The following is a 21,246-nucleotide window of genomic DNA, read 5'->3' as shown; positions in this document are numbered from 1 at the left end:
GGAAACTCTGCCGTGTAAGTGATGTCCCTTGGTTGAAAACATGCATTTTTTCGTCAAACGAACCACCAAATTAATTATGCTTAAGTTTAGAGCTCAATCCGTCAATTAATTTCACGACAAATGTTCTTTGGCTTGATTACACTTTTACAGGGACTTGTATAAAAAATTCAGAGCTATGAATTTAACAGGCGAAAGTTCAACATATATAGAGAATACTACATGGCTTGCTGTGTCGTACCAGATTTACACATGTTTTTTGACTCACATGCGAAGCAAAAGTGAGTCTATGTACTCACCCGAGTCGTCCGTCCGTCCGGAAAACTTTAACGTTGGATATTTCTTGGACACTATTCAGTCTATCAGTACCAAATTTGGCAAGATGGTGTATGATAAGGCCCCAAAAAACATACATAGCATCTTGACCTTGCTTCAAGGTCAAGGTCGCAGGGGCCATAAATGTTGTCTAAAAAACAGCTATTTTTCCCATTTTCTCTGAAGTTTTTGAGATTGAATACCTCACCTATATATGATATATAGGGCAAAGTAAGCCCCATCTTTTGATACCAGTTTGGTTTACCTTGCTTCAAGGTCAAGGTCACAGGAGCTCTTCTAAGTTGGATTGTATACATATTTTGAAGTGACCTTGACCCTGAACTATGGAAGATAACTGTTTCAAACTTAAAAATTATGTGGGGCACATGTTATGCTTTCATCATGAGACACATTTGGTCACATACAGTCGAACCCACTTAAAACGAACACGCTAGTTACGAATTTTGACTTATAACGAATTAGTTTTAAGTTCCCAACTGAATACCTCTTTCTTCATGCTTAAAAAAAATGCTTAAAACGAATTCTTTATAACGAATTTACGCTTATAACGAGCACTTTTTGGATTCCCAAGCATGCATAATGTCTGTAATTTACTCACGCTTATGACGAAATCTTTAAACTCGTCCCGAGATCGACATATCATGGGAATTTGAGAAGTTTGAATACACGTGTGTCAAAGTCTTCCCTTGCGTCGACTGCTTGAACCATTGCTCAACCGATCACTGAATAAAGTTAAACTGATTACACTGTACTCACAAAACAATTTCAAATTTAGAATCAAAGTGATTGATAGCTCAGACACTGAACATGAATGACTGACTGACGTTTATTTCCTTCGCGAATACCAAAAACGAAACATCGAACGGAAGCCATTGCCAAAAAATATAGATGCCAGAGTGGTTTCCCTTGGACAAGGGAAACCACACTCTCAACGTTTGCGTTCGCCGGTTCGCGATAGTTTATCAGTCAGTCAGTGCTTTCGATTTGGATTTGAACATCATGTTGCAACAAAAAAACAAAAAACTAAATTGGCCAAGGTTTGCTACCCGTTGCCAAGGTAAGTGATTCCGGACAAATGATAGGAACACCGCGAATGTGGACAGTGTCAGTGTGTGCGCGTGTGTGTGACCAAAAACGTAACAACTGGATGAAACATCTGTGTGCTCACTCTCACTCAAACTCAACAATCATCACTCAACATGAGACACATATGAACATGTACCTGAATATGTCACTTTATTGTCTAAACGTGAAGCAGCATGAAAGTTGCGAAAGAAACAAATTGAAACACCATAAAATGTACAAGACTTAAAAAAAAAAATAAAAAAAAATAAAAAAATCGATCAATTTTCTTAATACGAATTTTGGTTAAGACGAACTTTTTTTCCGATCCCCAGTGATTCGTCTTAAGCGAGTTCGACTGTATGATCAAGGTCACTTTGACCCTTATGAAATGTGACCAAAATAAGGTAGTGAACCACTAAAAGTGACCAATCTCATGGTAGAAAGAGCCAATAAGCACCATTACTTCCATGGGTGTTACTCTTCCGGATTTCCGGTTTTTGAAAAAATCTGAAGCCGGAAATTCCGGTTTTCCGGGTTTTCACCCAAAAAAAAACAAAAAACAACAACTTCGTTTCGCCAAGTTGAAATAACGAGCAGCGGTTCCGATCCGACTTTTGACACCGGTTCGCGTGCTTTCTCCGTTCGCTCGCTTGGATTTGCCGCCATCTTTCTTATTATGATTTGGTTTCGTCGGTGTCCAGAAACTTTCTTTCAAACTTGAGCATTTTGGACCCCTGCCTTTCAGGTTTTTTGATTTTTCCCAGTAACACCCATGTACTTCCTATGTCTTGAATTAACAGCTTTGTGTTGCATGACCTTGGATGACCTTGACCTTGGGTCATGTATTTTGGTAGGAAAAATGTGTAAAGCAGTTCTTAGTGTATGTTGTCATTGCTAGGTTTAGTTATTTGACCTTGACCCTGAAAGTCAAGGTCATGTAAAGGTCAAGGTCAAGCATGTGAGTCATATGGGCTTTGCCCTTCTTGTTTAAATATTGAACTGCGAGCGAAAGCGAGCTGTTCACTATTTGAAAAATCGAGTGTAAATCTGGTACGAAACAGCAAGCCATGTAGTATTCTGTTTATCCTACATGCTGTATTTACGTGTATTTTACTGGAAATGTCCTGCAGTTGAGGCAGCTAAATTGAAGACGCTTGTTTTGGAACCTCGATCTCTTTCAAAGCCTCATGCAATCTATTACGTCAAAGTAAAGAAATGTTACTCTGAAAGTGTGGCGGGACGTGTGTGTTCTAAAAATTCATCGTGGGTAATTAGCGAGCGCAATTTTTTTGGGTCTATAATGACGTTTGTCTCGGTGACCTTGGCATCATAAGCAGTGGAAAAACAGGTCCCTGCCAGACTCGCTTGACATGACCTCATTTACATGATATACACGCGTGTGATTTAAACGATTATCTCACGAGTGTCTCTCACCTATGTAGGATAAATTATATTTATAATACTGTATTGCTTTGGTGTTGACACTGCACACAAGCTGCTGCTTGCTTGTGTTAGTTTTTTGACTCACATGCGAAGCAAAAGTGAGTCTATGTACTCACCTGAGTCGTCCGGCCGGCCGTCCGGAAAACTTTAACGTTGGATATTTCTTGGACACTATTCAGTCTATCAGTACCAAATTTGGCAAGATGGTGTATGATGACAAGGCCCCAAAAAACATACATAGCATCTTGACCTTGCTTCAAGGTCAAGGTCGCAGGGGCCATAAATGTTGTCTAAAAAACAGCTATTTTTCACATTTTTCCCATTTTCTCTGAAGTTTTTGAGATTGAATACCTCACCTATATATGATATATAGGGCAAAGTAAGCCCCATCTTTTGATACCAGTTTGGTTTACCTTGCGTCAAGGTCACAGGAGCTCTTCAAAGTTGGATTGTATACATATTTTGAAGTGACCTTGACCCTGAACTATGGAAGATAACTGTTTCAAACTTAAAAATTATGTGGGGCACATGTTATGCTTTCATCATGAGACACATTTGGTCACATATGATCAAGGTCAAGGTCACTTTGACCCTTATGAAATGTGACCAAAATAAGGTAGTGAACCACTAAAAGTGACCATATCTCATGGTAGAAAGGGCCAATAAGCACCATTGTACTTCCTATGTCTTGAATTAACAGCTTTGTGTTGCATGACCTTGGATGACCTTGACCTTGGGTCAAGGTCACATGTATTTTGGTAGGAAAAATGTGCAAAGCAGTTCTTAGTGTATGATGTCATTGCTAGGTTTAGTTATTTGAGGTCAAGCATGTGAGTCGTATGGGCTTTGCCCTTCTTGTTATGGTTGACAGTGATTTCTTTTCTTTTCAGTTGCGGTCTGACGTTGTACCCAAAACAGCAGGTAAGCCTGTATGAAGGTTAGGTTTACAATACATGTATAATTTAATGGTTGTGCTGTTGAAGGTACTTTAGGTGATGAAAAAATACCTTACATCCAGAATTGTCTGCAGTCAAATCTGTCTATAACCAATGGTGGTCCTTAGAGGTCTTTATGGTAAGATGAATTATAGGAAAGCACTCTTTGTTTCCTTTGGGTGGTCTTAATGATAATACTTGAATAGGAAGGTGGTCGTTATCAAGAGGTGTTCCCCATGACCGGTTCAACTCAGGCATGAAAACTTCTCTTTTACAAGGAAATTCTTCAATTTGCATAGTTTTAATGACAGGGCCTAGCATTGTAAGCCGTTCTGCGTACTTTACGCCGAAATAACATCTCCAGTATGCGGAACTCGATTTGGTGTACGCCGAAATGCAAAAATCTGTTATTCCCAAACGGTAAACCCAAACAGTCCCAGCTTTTGTTTTGTTCGCTGTTCGGTTCAATTCTCAATCAGTTTGCTTGAGCACGCACTTCCTCTGGCATCGTGCGAGCATGCTTTGTGTCGGTGTTTTGTGGCTCTAGACTTGAAATAATGTCTCGAAGCGACATTGTTGAATGTGGTCAGCCATTCAGTGAGAAAGAATCCAGGTATTCCTGGAAATGGGAATGGCTGGTTTTCGTTTGGAAGGCAAGTCAGAAGAAGTAATGTGCCGATACGGACTATGGCTCGGAAAGGTTGTTATTTCTGGCAAAGCATACTGTCAGTTGTGCCGGAAAGAAATAAGTTATGCGAACAAGGGCTTCGCTGCTATCACAGGCCACTGTGAAACGCAGATGTTGATAAAGGCATAATTTAGTTGCTCAATCTTCTTTGGGGGGGAAGTCATTTTAGGTAAAAAAAATCTTCAAATTCGGGGCCCCCACCTTTGCAAGCTGAACTCACTTTTTCCAATGCTACGCCCTGTAATGAGGAAGAGGGCGAGTTTGTCTCCCCAGGTATGTATATATTTGTGAAAGGCATTAATCAAAACTACGCTTTAGTCTTGTTATTAAAGTAGGTTGGACCACTCATTTTTGACTCACATGCGAAGCAAAAGTGAGTCTATGTACTCACCCGAGTCGTCCGGACGTCTGTCCGGACGTCCGTCCGGAAAACTTTAACGTTGGATATTTCTTGGACACTATTCAGTCTATCAGTACCAAATTTGGCAAGATGGTGTATGATGACAAGGCCCCAAAAAACATACATAGCATCTTGACCTTGCTTCAAGGTCAAGGTCGCAGGGGCCATAAATGTTGCCTAAAAAACAGCTATTTTTCATATTTTTCCCATTTTCTCTGAAGTTTTTGAGATTGAATACCTCACCTATATATATGATATATAGGGCAAAGTAAGCCCCATCTTTTGATACCAGTTTGGTTTACCTTGCTTCAAGGTCAAGGTCACAGGAGCTCTTCAAAGTTGGATTGTATACATATTTTGAAGTGACCTTGACCCTGAACTATGGAAGATAACTGTTTCAAACTTAAAAATTATGTGGGGCACATGTTATGCTTTCATCATGAGACACATTTGGTCACATATGATCAAGGTCAAGGTCACTCTGACCCTTATGAAATGTGACCAAAATAAGTTAGTGAACCACTAAAAGTGACCATATCTCATGGTAGAAAGAGCCAATAAGCACCATTGTACTTCCTATGTCTTGAATTAACAGCTTTGTGTTGCATGACCTTGGATGACCTTGACCTTGGGTCAAGGTCACATGTATTTTGGTAGGAAAAATGTGTAAAGCATGTGAGTCGTATGGGCTTTGCCCTTCTTTTAAAGTTGTAATTAATCAATTTAATGGTGAAATGCTTGTTTTGTCTTGAAGGGAATAGTGAGATAAAGTCTGCAAAATTTCATGGTGATAGCTCTAACGGTTCATGAGATATGTGCAAGTAAAGTTTGCGTAATGTCGACGTTCTGCGGAAACGCCATGTACGTTCAACTTCATACCATTCCCACTTAATCAACAGATTAGATTAGACTCTGAAAATCATTCTCCACATAGTTTATATACCAGTAAAGAAGAAAATAATGTAAAACAGTTACAAATGCCTTACACCTTTCATCCTCTGTGGCCTTAATTTGACAAAATTACCACCAAATCACACATTGAACGACAAGGGCAAGTTAGCCGCTCTGTAAAATTTGAAATACATATCTAAATCACTCATAAATTTTTACTTTATCCCCGAATACGCAGTACTAGGGTCCTGCAGACTTTAATTGTGTGTGTCTGTCTCGACTTAACAGCTTATTGCTGGGAAACTACTGGGCGCAGTTCGTTCAAAAGTTGATACACTAACTTGATAATAGGTCCGATTGATCGTATTAAAACTTCATAATGTTACCTGGGACCTAAATGCGAAATATTCCACAAAAACGACTCTTAACGGCGGGCGCGATTCGGCTAATCCGCCAGCCAGCCAGCGACAGCGACACCAGGCTTTGCGTGCGTGCGTGCTTTGCGTGCGTGTACCACTGTGCGCGAGGAGTATTGGCATTTGAGTTCACTGGCGAATGATAGAGTTGGTGGCTTGGTGGAAAACGTTTCCGATTATTGCTAAAGTGATCCGGGTTCGATTCCCGGCATGGGCTGTCTATTTTTTTTTATATAATAAATTCTTGTTCACTATTGTTTATTATGAACGTTTTAATGTTTTATTTTACTGTAATAATTTTTTTAATTGTGTAAAATAAATAAATAATGTTTTTTTTGTTTTTTTTTTTAATCCAAGGGATCTGGGTTCGATTCCCGGCATGGGCGGTCTATTTTTTTTAATTTATTTTTTTTAAATTCTTGTTTATTATGAACGTTTTAATGTTTTATTTTACTCTAATAATTTTTTTAATTGTGTAAAATAAATAAAAAATATTTTTTTTTTTTAAATCCATGTGCACAAGACAAAAACTTTCATACTGGGGGAGCGAGCCAGTCTGAAGAGTACTCGGGTCCAGCTATTTTTTTTCCAAGGATGTACATACAGTACAGCAACACCAACAGTCCCCATTAACATCAATTTGCAGGGACAGGGCAGTGATAAAGGTATAACGCAAAGTACTGTAGTCCTTACAAATCCACATCAAAGCTTCTAGAAGTGCTACAACAATGATTCACATATCAAAATGTTTGTTTTGACAAGAGGAAGTTAGACATAGTGGTTTTAAGGAGCTATGTCAAGTCTGAATGTGACTAAGCTCAGCTGTTAAACATAAAACTTTGCGAGATTATGTAGTAATAATTTTTTCGCAACTGTGATTATGCAATAATGACTTTTTTGCGACTGTACATACTAGCATGGAACTAGCATGGAAATCAGGGCCTGAAAGCAGCATAGCCTTCGACAACAGTGTCAAAATCTTTGACACACCAGATCCTACCATTGGTTGTGTACATGTCCAAGTTCCATGCATACACAAATCTTGCACTGATAGTGTCCAAATCAATGCTGTCCGGCCAGGTAAATGCATTCCTTTTCCCAAAACCTTTCATAAAGGTAACAGTGGCAGTTTGTTCATCCTTCACCTCAAGCACTTCTCCAATATAAAACTTGTCGTCGTAATATACAGCAAGTTTTTCGCCTTAAGTCGAGAACTGTTCTTGTCAAACGTTGCTTCTAAACTGGGACTGTCAATCGGCAGCATGTTCACATTGATTCCAAGCCTTTGGCAAAAGGCACCCTTGAGGTATTGGAAGTCTCTCTCAGCCAACAAAAACTCTGGCAGGGACTCCTGAGGGATGTCTGCAACCTCCTTCTGCAAATGGTTGATGATGGAGCTGAGATGAGGAAGTCCTTCGCCAAATTGTAGACCAAGTGTCTGCACTGAAAAAGAGTTAAAAAATAAAATGAATAAAAAGAACACAGAATTGTGGAATGTTGAGTTTAGACAAGTTAAAAAACACACACACATTTCCATTCAGTTTCAGTTCACACAGAAAACGGATGCATACATATTAACTTACCATTGTATTTACTATAGCCTTTGCCATTAAAAACGCGACAAACGATCTACGGCGGTTTTTATGTTACTTGTTATACAGACCTGTTTACCAGTACGATTTGGGCGTATTTTGTACGCCAAATTATTATCAGTACGCAAATACGCGACACACGCACAAAATACGCATAAGAAAAAGTCTAGAATACGTTTTCCGGTGTTGGTGTGCTGATTACGGGATGGTACAACTGATACCGGTTTCGGTCGAAGGGAGATAACTATGACAGCGAGTCTTCAGCTGTGGAAACCTTGTTCAGTTGTTGGCACGTGCGATCGTCTGGACAATCGTGGCAAAATGAAGCGGTAAAATGTGCCAGTTTCGGATGACTGTACCAAGTCTAAACAGCAGAAGCAGCAGATTTTCTTGGAGAAATATAAGAAAGAGCCAGGAATTGTGGAGTCTACTATGGGAAAAAGTCATGCACACTGCAAGTATTGTACATCAGATTTCTCCGTTGTCCATGCTGGGAAATATGACATCGAACGACACTGCACTGCAGTTCCAAAACTCACATGGACAAGGTTGCTGCAAAGAAATCCGCTGAAAGCTGCCAAGGAATTATTAAGTTCCTTCCCGCAAAGCAAATCCTGCCAGAAGAAAAGGCTGTAGTCCGTGCTGAAGCAATGTTTTCTGAGATGATTGTAAAAATGAACTTGCCACTGTCAACCGCAGATGTTATTTCACGAACTTCATCTTTTCATTATCAATCTGCTTGGAAGACACTGGTTATAATGTTATAAACTGACAGGTAAATAAAATTGTTTTATCCCTGTTGTATCGGAAGGAGTTAAATTCTGAAGATGATCACAAGACATGCTATTCTTAATCTTACACAAACACGTTTGCACCCACGGTGTACGTTTTGCCTAGCCCATATGACTTTGCTTGCAAAGTACACCAACTTTTTGAAAAAGTACTCTTGCCTCAGGTTTAGGGTAAACAGGTCTGTGTTATAGCAAGCTGCGAAGCACCTGTGGTTTAGACATCGTCAAAAACAAAAAAGTGCTCGGAAAACTCATGTCAGAAGACGCGTATAACATTAACACGTGGCGTTTAATTCAGTAAAACGTTTCATTCACTCAAAACCCGTGGCCTTTATTACTGTCAATACCACTGTCAGTTGCTTCGGCCACAACTTGTGTTGATTTGAAGCTGAGACAGACGCAGATCGCTGTGCTTTAGCGAAGATGCCTGTCCTATCTAAAGAAGAAAGGGAGAGGGCTATTGGAATGTTGGTTTGCAGGAAGACGGACAGAAGATGTTGCTAGAGCCTTTCAAGTTCATCGATCAACGATCTATCGACTTTTGACACGTTTTCTGAGAACAGGATCAACAGCCGATGCCCCGCGACCTGGTCGCCCCTCTGTACTTACTGCCCGCACACAGACACGTGACAAGGTCTTTTCGAAACGACCCATTCCAGAGCGCTTCAGTGGCAGCGAGGCAAACCATGTCGAGTCCCCAGACCATCATTCGTCTGCTTCGTCATCGGCTGTTCTGCCGTCGACCCTTTCGAGGACAAAAGCTGACTCCACAACATCTCCAACGGAGACTGAATTGGGCAGTGGCGCACAGTAACTGGGTCGGCCAGTGGGACGATGTCCTCTTCAGTGACGAGTGCCGATTCTGCATCGACACCATCGACAACGGCGATCGCGTTTGGCGTCAGCGAGGTCAACGGTATGCCGAAATTAACATCAAGGAGCACAACTTCTGGGGCGGATCGTCGGTTATGCTTTGGGGTGGATTGTCCAGAAACCAGCTCGTGGGCCCCATCTTCTTCCAGCTGCACGCAGGCCGAGGAGGAGGAGTCACAGCGGCCCGATATATCGCCCAGGTTTTGCAGCCTGCTGTGGTGCCGTTTTTTTGCCAGGGGCCGAGCCCAAGTCTTCCAGCAAGACAACGCCAGACTGCACACTGCATTAGCCACACAAGCGTACCTCCAGGGAAACATCGCAACCATGCTGTGGCCTGCTCTCAGTCCTGATCTGAACCCCATGGAACAGGTGTGGGCGTACCTGAAGCAGAAAATCAACACCCTGCCCCGTCATCCCGCTACAGCACATGAGCTTCGTAGAGAAATCGTCCGCCAGTGGAACCGAGTCCCAGCAGCCTTCCTGCAGCGTCTTGTGGCCTCCATGAGGAACCGCAGTCGCCTGGTCGTCAACAACGGTGGAGGACACACTCGATATTGACAGTGGCGCGAGACAAAGTGTTTGCATAATGTTGCATTGGCCAGATTGTGAATTGATTATTCCAGTAAACACAACAAAGAAATCAGAAACACTTGCTTCGTTGCGTATGGAACAGTACAATCTCTCTCTCTCTCTCTCTCTCTCTCTCTCTCTCTCTCTCTCTCTCTCTCTCTCTCTCTCTCGCCGGTGTGTGTGGATGTGTGTGTGTGTATGCGCGCGCAAGCGAGCACGGGCATTCTCTTACAAATGAATTGCTTTATGAATGTAATGCGCAACAACAACAACTTCAAAGAAGAAGCGGTAGGCCTATTGTGCGATAGAATGACGCGGAATATCATCAGGCAAGCAAGCAACCACACACATTGACTGCTATTCGCATGCATACACAAACTCCGTTTCTTTACACAATTGTGGGAGAACGACCACCAGCGTTTTCCCCCAATTCCATCATTAAAAACTTGGTGTCCTTAGGGATAATCAACATGTCTCTCACAGGCTGTCTGCCTCATGAGACGTGAAGCTTCGGATCATCATCATCATCTTCCATCATTGGCAACTCGGTAACGGAACGTAAGGTGTAAGTACCGATAGTGGAAAACACGTGCAGTTCTCGACACTAACCCATTCATAACTCCAGCTGTTTCGTTTCAATTTTGTACTCGATGAAACGCCACGTGTTTTATGTGTCTTCTTGCATGAGTTTTCTGTGCAGTTTCTTTTTGTTTTTGACGAAGTCTAAACCACAGGTGCTTGCTATAACCAGTAACATAAAAACCTCCGTCGATCGTTTGTCGCGTTTTTAATGGCAAAGGCTTTATTTAGGACATGGAAATGAACTAACCTGTAAAAGTAGAGATGGATTCCCATGCCAAGTTGTTGTCAAGTTTCAGAAGTCCAAGCTGAAGAAAGAACTTGTTTGTTGGCTGAAGAGGTGGAAGCTTCAAGGGTCGCCCTCTTTCATTGGGGTTGAGATTCGCATCCAGCCTTTGATGCACATCATCAGCTATAAAATAAAACATGAAATTTTATTAAAAAAATGTCATCTCAAGAAGGGTCACCATTTTTCTCTCTTGAGTTCAAATTAAGCCAGGACACATTCAGAGATGAATATACACATCGATTCTTTGTGTTGTGTGCATGTTATCAGGTATATGCATTCTGTTTATCATGCATTCACTGATTCAGTCGTAACTAGGAACATTTTAATCTCACACCTTGGCGAAAGACATAAACAAATACGAGCTGTCTTTTCCTGAATATTCACACACAGGTTACAATTAATTATTAACCGCAGAATAACTAATTTCTACAAAGGTTAAAAATACAAGGAGACAATAAAATGCCTGAACTATGGAAATCAACGATTCAGAAGCAGAAAATTAATCGTAGATTCAAATATCGAAGGTTATAAGTTTGCGTCCATGGGGTTGTCAACAAAACCATGTTGGATCGCCTTGCCTCCATCGTACATCTCGGTAAACTGTTGCAGCTGAGTGATATACATCATCATGACAGGCTAACAGTTAGTTTTATCAATCATCAATGAATTTCAATGAAGTGTACTTACTAAAATGCAACCGTAGTCAATCATAAATGCTATCAACCGGCATGGTCGATTGGCACGGGTCAGCGGTCGCCATTTTCCTACGTCATGCGGCCTTCACATTTGGGGTTCTCTTATGCAAATGAGCAGCGCGGGCTGTCAGGCGGAAGTAACTGATAAAGTACTGACTCATTTTGAAGCCAAAACGTTCAGCTTGTGGTATTAACGGCATTTTTCTCCGATGAGGAACATTAAAGCTACGGTGTCTTGAACTCACATTTTCAACTTGCAATATTCAAATGTTCTTTTTTTCTGATCGAAATGCCGTTTGCACCATCGTGTAGCAAGTAGTCTCGCCTTTCTGATGACATGCGATATTAATAGATCTGTTGTGTGTGCCGAGGCGAAACGCTCCGAAACATAGGTACACGTTTTGGTGAGGAAAGTACTTCGCGTCGGCGAGGCGCCTCGCCGGGATTTTTTCGGCAGTACCCCATACCTTTTCTCTGCATTCTTTATAACTTAAAAGTAAGCATATAATAACAAAATGAACACAGAACGAAAGATGAACCATCAATCTTTTATTTCATGTAAATATTGACCAGTTTGATGAAGTTAAACACGAGGTAAGCTGTGTGTGAAAATTTGTTATTTTATCGCTCTGAGCCCGGTGTTGCCACTGGGCTCAGCTGCAGTGGTCCAACCTAATTAAAGCTGAACAGGAGCAATAAAACGCTTCAGAAAGAAACAAAGGACACAATGCAGCTCTGATCCATCTTTTGTTACCCGTGACACTGTGTCTCTCCCATCCAACCTACCCCCAGTCTCCCTGGCTTGCGCCAAGCGGTTGTCACAATGATCAGAATGATTCTTTTGTGCACTGCACAGCAAGGTGGCGGAAGTTAAACTGATACTTGGCTGAACAGAACTGCTCAGGCGTTTTATAGGGGCATGCGAGGGAGACTTGGGTAGGTCAGGTGGGAAGAGACACGCACATTAGGGGAAAATATCCAGGGAAGTAAAAGATGGATCGAAGCTGCATTGTGATCAAATAATGTTACGTTTTTTTTCTCTTCACATATTTTTTGCACAAGTGGGTTTTACGTGTTTGGTCGTTTTTACCCCATCATAGGCCATTTTCATGGGTTGCATGGTTATTTTCAGGGTTCTATAACCCAACAAACTTGGAAATGGATTACAGGATCTTTTCCATGCACATTTGATCTAGTGCGTATACACACAAAGGGCACTAGCAAATTTGCAAATAAAATCTCCCTTTTGACTAGGAACAAGTACAATGCGACTCGCCAGCTTTATACAGACCTGGGAACCCATGCGATTTCATCATATTGTGTACGCATGATTATCTAGAATATGATTACGGTCAGAGGAAAACAAATAGGATGAGAACAATTCCTATACTACTTTTCTCCACAAGCGCATCCCGAAGCTGATTCAGTACTTTGACACATGATTACAGTTTTTGTCGGTAAACATTGAAAGAAGCATTTGTTTTTAATGTTTTGGTGAACTTTGTTTGAGAATACTTCAAGTGCAAAACGGGGGTTCCCAGGTCTTGATTATACTCGTCGCGTCATAATATTAGACCCTATTGCTGCACTGAAAACACAATAGCTGTTAATGGTTTTTTTTGTTTTTTTTTGTTTTACTCCTTGGGCTGTCGGGGTAATCCTATACATGTATTTACAACTCTCTTGTGTCAGGAACCCTCATACTAGCTCTCAATCTCATGTACGACAGTAAATTAAAGTTTCCATTTTGAGGTTCTGAAAATCTGGGAATAATGCTACAGTAGTACCTGCCATATCCGGTCACCCATTAGTCATTGCAAAGGTGACCGCAAATATCAGGTGGTCGTTCATTACAGGCCCCCTCCTCCTCCAAAAAAAACACCCAAAACACGATCAAGTTTTCATGAACAAAAGAAAGCGATCATCCACGAGCCGCCGATTCATTGTCTCTGTTAGTTTTGCTTTCGTTTATACATCTTAATTATTTGCGTGTTTAACTCGATCGTCCTGGCTAAGCTATTGTTTCGTATGTTTCTATGTGTGTTGTTTGGATTATTATATATGTATTTGAGTGTCAGATAAACAAGTGTTTCAAACTCACATCAGCTGTGATCGATCCGGAAGTGACTGCCGTAAATGTACATGTATGCGCATGTCTGTATTTACAGTTTGCGCATGCGTAAGTATTCATGTCGTCTGCTCGTGCTGTGCCGTCTGTGCACACAACACACACACACACACACACACACACACACACACACACACACCGTCACACACACACACAAGCTGGATATTAATGATTCAAGCACTTTAAGTTTGATACTGAAGGAAGCAACCAAATACATCTATTCAAACAAACAAAAATGGAAAAAGTGAAAACTCGGTGTAAATGTCATTCTTCACGGATGCCTCGTTGTCGCCACAAACGACAGTCATTCCGAACGCTGGCGTTTGTTGAAGAAGCTGTCCAGCGTGGACTGCTTGGTCTGTGCAACAAACTTCACTCGCGAAAGTGACAAGTGGCCATTAAGTGGCCGCTCCTGTCGAGTAAGAGGGGCACCTTAGAGCAAAAATCAGTGACCGTTGACCGCGTCAGACAGGTTAACGGCCATTAAGAGTCAGTTATAGAAGGAAAACTCATTAGTCATGGGAAAGCTGGCCGCTCCGGGCAGGTTCACGCCCACGAAGGGCCGGAAATGGAAGGGATTACTGTATATCCTTTTCAGCTACAGAGGGCTTTGTTTCGTGGCTCCCCAGTAAGGGGGACGCCCCTGGAATCCATATAGCTAAATTTCCTGACTTGTTTGCAGAGAACTTCCGAGCTCTGTGTACTGGTGAAAAGGGCTTTGGCTACAAGGGCAGCACTTTCCATCGTGTTATCCCCGGCTTCATGTGCCAGGGGGGTGATTTCACAAACCACAATGGAACCGGGGGAAAGAGCATCTACGGCAACAAGTTTGAAGACGAGAACTTCAAGCTGAAGCACGAGGGCCCAGGTGAGAATTTATGGGCACAGGGATTTGTTTTTACAGGGGGTGCCTTTGATGAATGTCTGGCAGGTTTTATAGTAACTACACAGCTGATCTAACATTTCCACAAACATATCAAACTTAACATGGAATCGCATGAACGACGTTTTTCATCAGTAGTACAGTGGTACCTGCGATGAAAGCACACCCTTGGGACCAGCCCAAAAGCGTCCCTACATTGCTGGTGGCCTTTCATGACAGGTATACTTTGGTAGAGATAATATTAATAAGGGACAAGAGAAGTCCTTTTTAGGGCGGTGTCCTCTCATGGGAGGCACTGCTGTATCGTCAAAGAAGTGATTTTTAGAGATGAGCAAGTGCTTGTTTGATGATAATCAGCTAAGGGCTTGCACTTGAGATGTGCTCAGATTTTGTTAGATTGCACCATTTAAATGTACCCCCCGCGGGTTCGGGGGAGTCCCATATTGGTTGGGACGAGAAAGAATTTACCTGATGCTACCCAGCATGTCGTAAGAGGCGACTAACGGTTCTGTTTCTCCTTTTACCCTTGTTAAGTGTTTCTTGTATAGAATATAGTCAATGTTTGTAAAGATTTTAGTCAAGCAGTATGTAAGAAATGTAAAGTCCTTTGTACTGGAAACTTGCATTCTCCCAGTAAGGTCATATTGTACTATGTTGCAAGCCCCTGGAGCAATTTGTTGATTAGTGCTTTTGTGAACAAGAAACAATTAACAAGTGGCTCTATCCCATCTCCCCCCTTTCCCCTATCCCATCTTCCCCCTTTCCCTGTCGCGATATAACCTTGAATGGTTGAAAACGACGTTAAACACCAAATAAAGAAAGAAAGAACCATTTAAATGTAATTTTCACTGTGTTCCTTTTTTCTGGAGTTGCGCTGTTATGTTTCAGGTACTCTGTCAATGGCTAATGCTGGCCCCGGAACAAACGGTTCCCAGTTTTTCCTCTGCACCGCCAAGACTGATTGGTAAAATAACCTTACTTTTTCTGTAGCTCAGCTCAGTAAATCACTAAATGCACGAGTTAAAAAAAATTTGTATGGGCCATCGAATACAATAACTCCAAGGCCAAAGAAAAACAACCGTTAAAACCCACAACTTCGTTTCTGATATGGTTAAAATAAATAGGGTTGGTAAGTTGGTAACTTCTTTTTAAAAATTTAATTTTTATCGACGTCTGTGTATCTGTTCATACAGTCGTATGAGTTTTTAATGTTTAATTTTTTTTTATATGAAGGATTTAAGAAGAAAGTCATAGGGAAAATAGGGTCGATCGGGAAATTGCAAACATTGATATTTTTTCTTAGCCTAATCAGTGACTACCTCATTCTCATTATCAAGTTTAGAATACCAGAAAGCTGTGTTGAAAAAAGAGCCATGGATGTGCTAACAGTTATACCGTAAAGTACCTTGTAAGCGCCCAGTATCGAGTAAGCGCCCACCCCCCACTTTTAGTCCACAAGCGTGCATTGGGTATAGTACCTTGTAAGCGCCCACCCCCCACTTTTAGTCCAAAACCGTGCATAGGGTATAGTATCTTGTAAGCGCCCACCCCCCACTTTACACCATTGAAATCAGGGGAAATAAAAATTCCGCACTTGATCTGCTAGTTTTGTGAATGATTTCCCTTTCTTGCAAACCCTATTAAACGCCTGCAAGTCAATGATTACAAGATGCCGCGGATCAAATCGTACACCGTTGCATTTAAGCTGGATAATAACGCCAATGGAAATGTGTCGCAAACAGCAAGTGAGTTTGGGGTAGATAGAAAAAGGATACGAAAATGGCGAGAGAATCGCGATACCCTGTTACGTCACCAGGCCGGAAAGGAAAAGAAGCTCTCTCTGATCACCTTATTGAGCTTTAGTATGGAGCATTTAACTGAGTATACGGGCCAAGGCTATCACGTTCACAGCTAAACAGCCCGTATAGCTCAGACGTCACGTGACGGAAAGAATGTTATCACACCATTGAAATGACATTCTTTCCGTCCCCTATAGGCGACGAAATAGGTCAAATTTTGTGCACTTTTTAGTGGAAAATGCTTCGACGCCGGAGCGGGTACTGGACCCAGTGCCGTTGTAGTGCAAGTGCACTTGTAGTGCACTTGTGTCGAAGCATTTTCCACTAAAAAGTGTGACTTATTTCGTCGCCTATAGAGGACGGAAAGAATGTCATTTCAATGGTGTGATTCACGTGACGTCTGAGCAGAGATACTGTAGCAGATCTCTGCTTAGAGCTATACGGGCTGTAATCATAGGCTATATAAGTTTAGCTCTGAACGTGATAGCCTTGGCCCGTATACTCAGTTAAATGCTCCATACAAAGCTCAATAAGGTGCTCTGATTTATCTCTCTCTCTCTCTCTCTCTCTCTCTCTCTCTCTCTTTCTGCCGAAAACAGTCTTTGGCCAAGTAAAATAGACTGCTGCCCATATCCAGAAGACATACCCCTTGTTCAAGGGAAACGGAGACACAGTGCGGCCGACAGGGGCACCTCTGCAGACAAGAAAAGGATGCGACGACATTTGTCTCCCCAAGCTCTTCTAATGACAATACGAACAAGAAAAACAATGGAAGATGAAAAAAGAAAGAAGATATGATTACGAAGTGATCAAAGATCGCATTTCTTACTGAAAACTGCTCGTGCATTGGGTGTAGTACCTAGTAAGCGCCCACCCCCTACTTTGGGTCGGAATTGGTGCACAGGGGGGGTGGGCGCTTACAAGGTACTTTACGGTATTTACTAAGTCTGAAAGCTCTAAAAACACTTCAGGTGTCATAGGATTTTCTTTTTACTGGACATGCCTGTAATTTTATGTAAAACTTGGTGTTCAGGTTGGACGGAAAGCACGTGGTGTTCGGCAAGGTGGTTGAGGGCCTGGATGTGGTCAAGAAGGTGGAGGGCTATGGAAGCCAGTCTGGCAAGACCTCCGTCGCAATCACCATCGCTGACAGCGGGCAACTATAAAAGACATATCCTGGAAGGCATGCCGCTTGTTACCCGCAAACTATGGTGACTGGCTTGCTTGAGAAATCATCCTTTCCTTGGATTTTTGTTGTTGGACTTTGTTAGTGATTGTTTCAGAAAATGAACTGTTCTCCACTTGTTCAGTTGTGTTAGCAAGAGAAGACTTCCATCCCCTCTGGGTGTGCCATATTGTGTCAAAAAGATCAGGGCCCTTTTCAGCTAGAAACTGTTCAGTCATGGAGAGTGAACAGGATTTAAATAAGCACCAAAACCCCCTCATTTCCAAAATTGAGAACTTTTATAAAGTCTGTGGAATTGATAACTGTTTTTGTTGTGGATGTCTTTTTTTCTTCTGTTCATACTTTGCTTTTCTTTTTGCATTAGCTTCCTTTCTTCTTTGGGTATTAAGTACATTTTTTTTTAGTTAAGTTCTAAAATTGTTTCCAGTTACATTTTTGAGTTTCTAATAACAGTGTTAGTCATGATTATGTATTTTATATTCTGACCTCCATCACATTTCGTTTCCAATGTAGTCTGTCATATTTGTTTTCAAATAAAAATGACGAACTATGTTTTGCTGGGTTCCGTGCGTATTTGTGTTATTCATGTTGAGTATGTGTCGAATATATATAATAATAATAATAATAATAATAATGGAAACTTATAGAGCGCTTACCTAGAAGCTCTAAGCGCTTTACAATGACATTGCTATACACATGTACAAAACCAAAATACAGCATTAAGACACAACAAGTCGCGTAAGGCGAAAATACAATATTTAGTCAAGTAGCTGCCATTTTTCAGCAAGATCGTATACTCGTAGCATCGTCAGTCCACCGCTCATGGCAAAGGCAGTGAAATTGACAAGAAGAGCGGGGTAGTAGTTGCGCTAAGAAGGATAGCACGCTTTTCTGTACCTCTCTTTGTTTTAACTTTCTGAGCGTGTTTTTAATCCAAACATATCATATCTATATGTTTTTGGAATCAGGAACCGACAAGGAATAAGATGAAAGTGTTTTTAAATTGATTTGGACAATTTAATTTTGATAATAATTTTTATATATTTAATTTTCAGAGCTTGTTTTTAATCCGAATATAACATATTTATATGTTTTTGGAATCAGCAAATGATGGAGAATAAGATAAACGTAAATTTGGATCGTTTTATAAATTTTTATTTTTTTTTTACAATTTTCAGATTTTTAATGACCAAAGTCATTAATTAATTTTTAAGCCACCAAGCTGAAATGCAATACCGAACCCCGGGCTTCGTCGAAGAGTACTTGACCAAAATTTGAACCAATTTGGTTGAAAAATGAGGGCGTGACAGTGCCGCCTCAACTTTCACGAAAAGCCGGATATGACGTCATCAAAGACATTTATCAAAAAAATGAAAAAAACGTTCGGGGATTTCATACCCAGGAACTCTCATGTCAAATTTCATAAAGATCGGTCCAGCATTTTGAACTCAAAGCCATGACGTTCCCTACACAAGGCTTTGATAACGAACGGATAAGGGGCGTAACTCCTTAGTCATATTACAGTTGAAAATTCAAAGCGGGTCGGCTTCACTCAATTTCTTGGCATCAGAGGCTTGACATAAATTAGGAAAACAAATGGTTGGACCCATCATGGACCAACTAAAACGCTGTAGGGTAGAATGAATATTTTTATGGTATTTTTCAACGTTCTCAGCGCCACTGCAGGAAGTGGCGTTCTCAGCGTGCAGAAAGTGAGAGTCAAGTCCCTTTGTATCAACAACGAAAATCTTTGCATCTTTGAATGAATCGAAACTTCCTGCAGTGACGCTGAGAACGTTGAAAAATACCATCAAAATATTAATTCTGCCCTACAGCGTTTTAGTTGGTCCATGATGGGTCCCACCATTTGTTTTCCTAATTTATGTCAAGCCTCTGATGCCAAGAAATTGAGTGAAGCCGACCCGCTTTGAATTTTCAACTGTAATATGACTAAGGAGTTACGCCCCTTATCCGTTCGATCAAAGCCTTGTGTAGGGAACGTCATGGCTTTGAGTTCAAAATGTCGGTCCAGTAGTTTAGTCTGAATCGCTCTACACACACACACACACACAGACACAGACACACACACACACGCACACACGCACACACGCACATACACCACGACCCTCGTTTCGATTCCCCCTCGATGTTAAAATATTTAGTCAAAACTTGACTAAATATAAAAAGAACAGGAGTACAAAAGCAAATTCATCGTTTAAGTCCATGCAGTCACAATAATACAAACACACGCGTGCGCACGCACATATGCGTGCGCATACACACACACACATGCTATCACCCCACACATATGTGACTGCAAAAACGAATTTTCTGAAATGCAAGGTTCCACTGAGTTGTGCTTTCAGGGATACAGTGCATGTTGATAACTGCAAACGACCGTTGGGTCTTCTTTCTAAATAAATCACTTATTGCAAAGCAAGAATGACTTTGTAGATCCAAAGTTGTGTTCTGAAAATCACATTCTGATGTCAATGCAGCAGTAGGGGGGGGGGGGGGGGGGGGGGGGGAGTTCAAGTCGATCGTCTTATGCACAGTCCCAAGATTAGTTCTATTTTTATTTTATCACATCAGATAACGTAAAATACTATTTTTTTTTAATCAAATTGTAAAAACATATCAAAGGCTTCAATAAAATTTATTTTTCCTTTCTAAAAATACCTTGAGTGAAAACAGATTGTGGAAAAGCATTGTTTCTTCAAGGGAGATATTTAAAGCAACAAAAATCCGTAGTGATACTGTATCCTCCAAAAGTAAATACAAATAAGAAATAACGTTCTCTTCACATGTCTAATTAATTTTCTTAATTGCAGTGCTTTGAAGTGGAAATCTTTTCTCGGAAGGTTTCACAAATAAAATTCAAGGGATGCAATTAATAGTCGCGTAAGGCGAAAATACAACCGTTTAGTCAAGCTCAGTCGAACTCAGAATGAAACTGAACGCATTGCATTTTTTCCGCAAGACCGTACACTCGTAGAATCGTCTGTCCACCGCTGGTGGTAAAGGCAGTGAAATTAACAATCCAGAAAAGCGCCGTAGCGGTTGCGCTGAGGAGGATAGCACGCTTTTCTATATCTCTATTCTTTTTAACTCTGAACGTGTTTTTAATCCAAACATCATATCTATATGTTTTTGGAATCGGGAACGGACAAGGAATAGGATGAAATTGTTTTTAAATTGATTTCGGAAATTTAATTTTAATCATAATTTTTAATTTTTAGAGCTTGTTTTTAATCCGAATATAACATTCTTATATGTTTTTGGAATCAGAAAATGATGAAGAATACGATAAACGTAATTTTGGATCGTTTTATAAAAAAATAATTTTAATTACAATTTTCAGATTTTTAATGACCAAAGTCATTAATTAATTTAAGCCTCCAAGCTGAAATACAATACCAAAGTCCGGCCTTCGTCGAAGATTGCTTGGCCAAAATTTCAATCAATTTTATTAAAAAATGAGGGTGTGACAGTTAGGTTAGCTGTGTCTTTTCGGGTCCAGCGGACCATAATAGGCCAAATCAGGACCCCGGGTGTGACAGTGCCGCCTCAACTTTTACAAATAGCAGGATATGACGTCATCAAAGACATATATCGAAAAACTGAAAAAAACCGTCTGGGGATATCATACCCAGGAACTCGCATGAAAAATTTCATAAAGATCGGTCCAGT

At 41.0% G+C, this 21,246-nt stretch overlaps 1 protein-coding gene across 1 annotated transcript in view; it reads left to right on the top strand.

Annotated features, from left to right (window-relative positions):
• Positions 1-18,108, top strand: part of LOC138959423 (peptidyl-prolyl cis-trans isomerase-like) — an 18,780-nt gene extending 672 nt beyond the window's left edge. The window contains exons 2-5 of the mRNA XM_070330904.1: positions 3,732-3,762; positions 14,371-14,556; positions 15,460-15,535; positions 17,404-18,108. Of these exons, the coding sequence (XP_070187005.1) occupies positions 3,732-3,762; positions 14,371-14,556; positions 15,460-15,535; positions 17,404-17,536 (426 nt within the window). The 3' untranslated portion in view covers positions 17,537-18,108. The remainder of the gene's footprint in view (positions 1-3,731; positions 3,763-14,370; positions 14,557-15,459; positions 15,536-17,403) is intronic.
• Positions 18,109-21,246: the final 3,138 nt, after the last annotated feature.

The sequence above is a fragment of the Littorina saxatilis genome, linkage group LG2 (genome assembly GCF_037325665.1).
Source record: "Littorina saxatilis isolate snail1 linkage group LG2, US_GU_Lsax_2.0, whole genome shotgun sequence".
Lineage (NCBI taxonomy): Eukaryota > Metazoa > Mollusca > Gastropoda > Littorinimorpha > Littorinidae > Littorina > Littorina saxatilis.
Note: the sequence above shows the minus strand (reverse complement) of the source record. Positions and strands in the feature narration are given on the sequence as shown.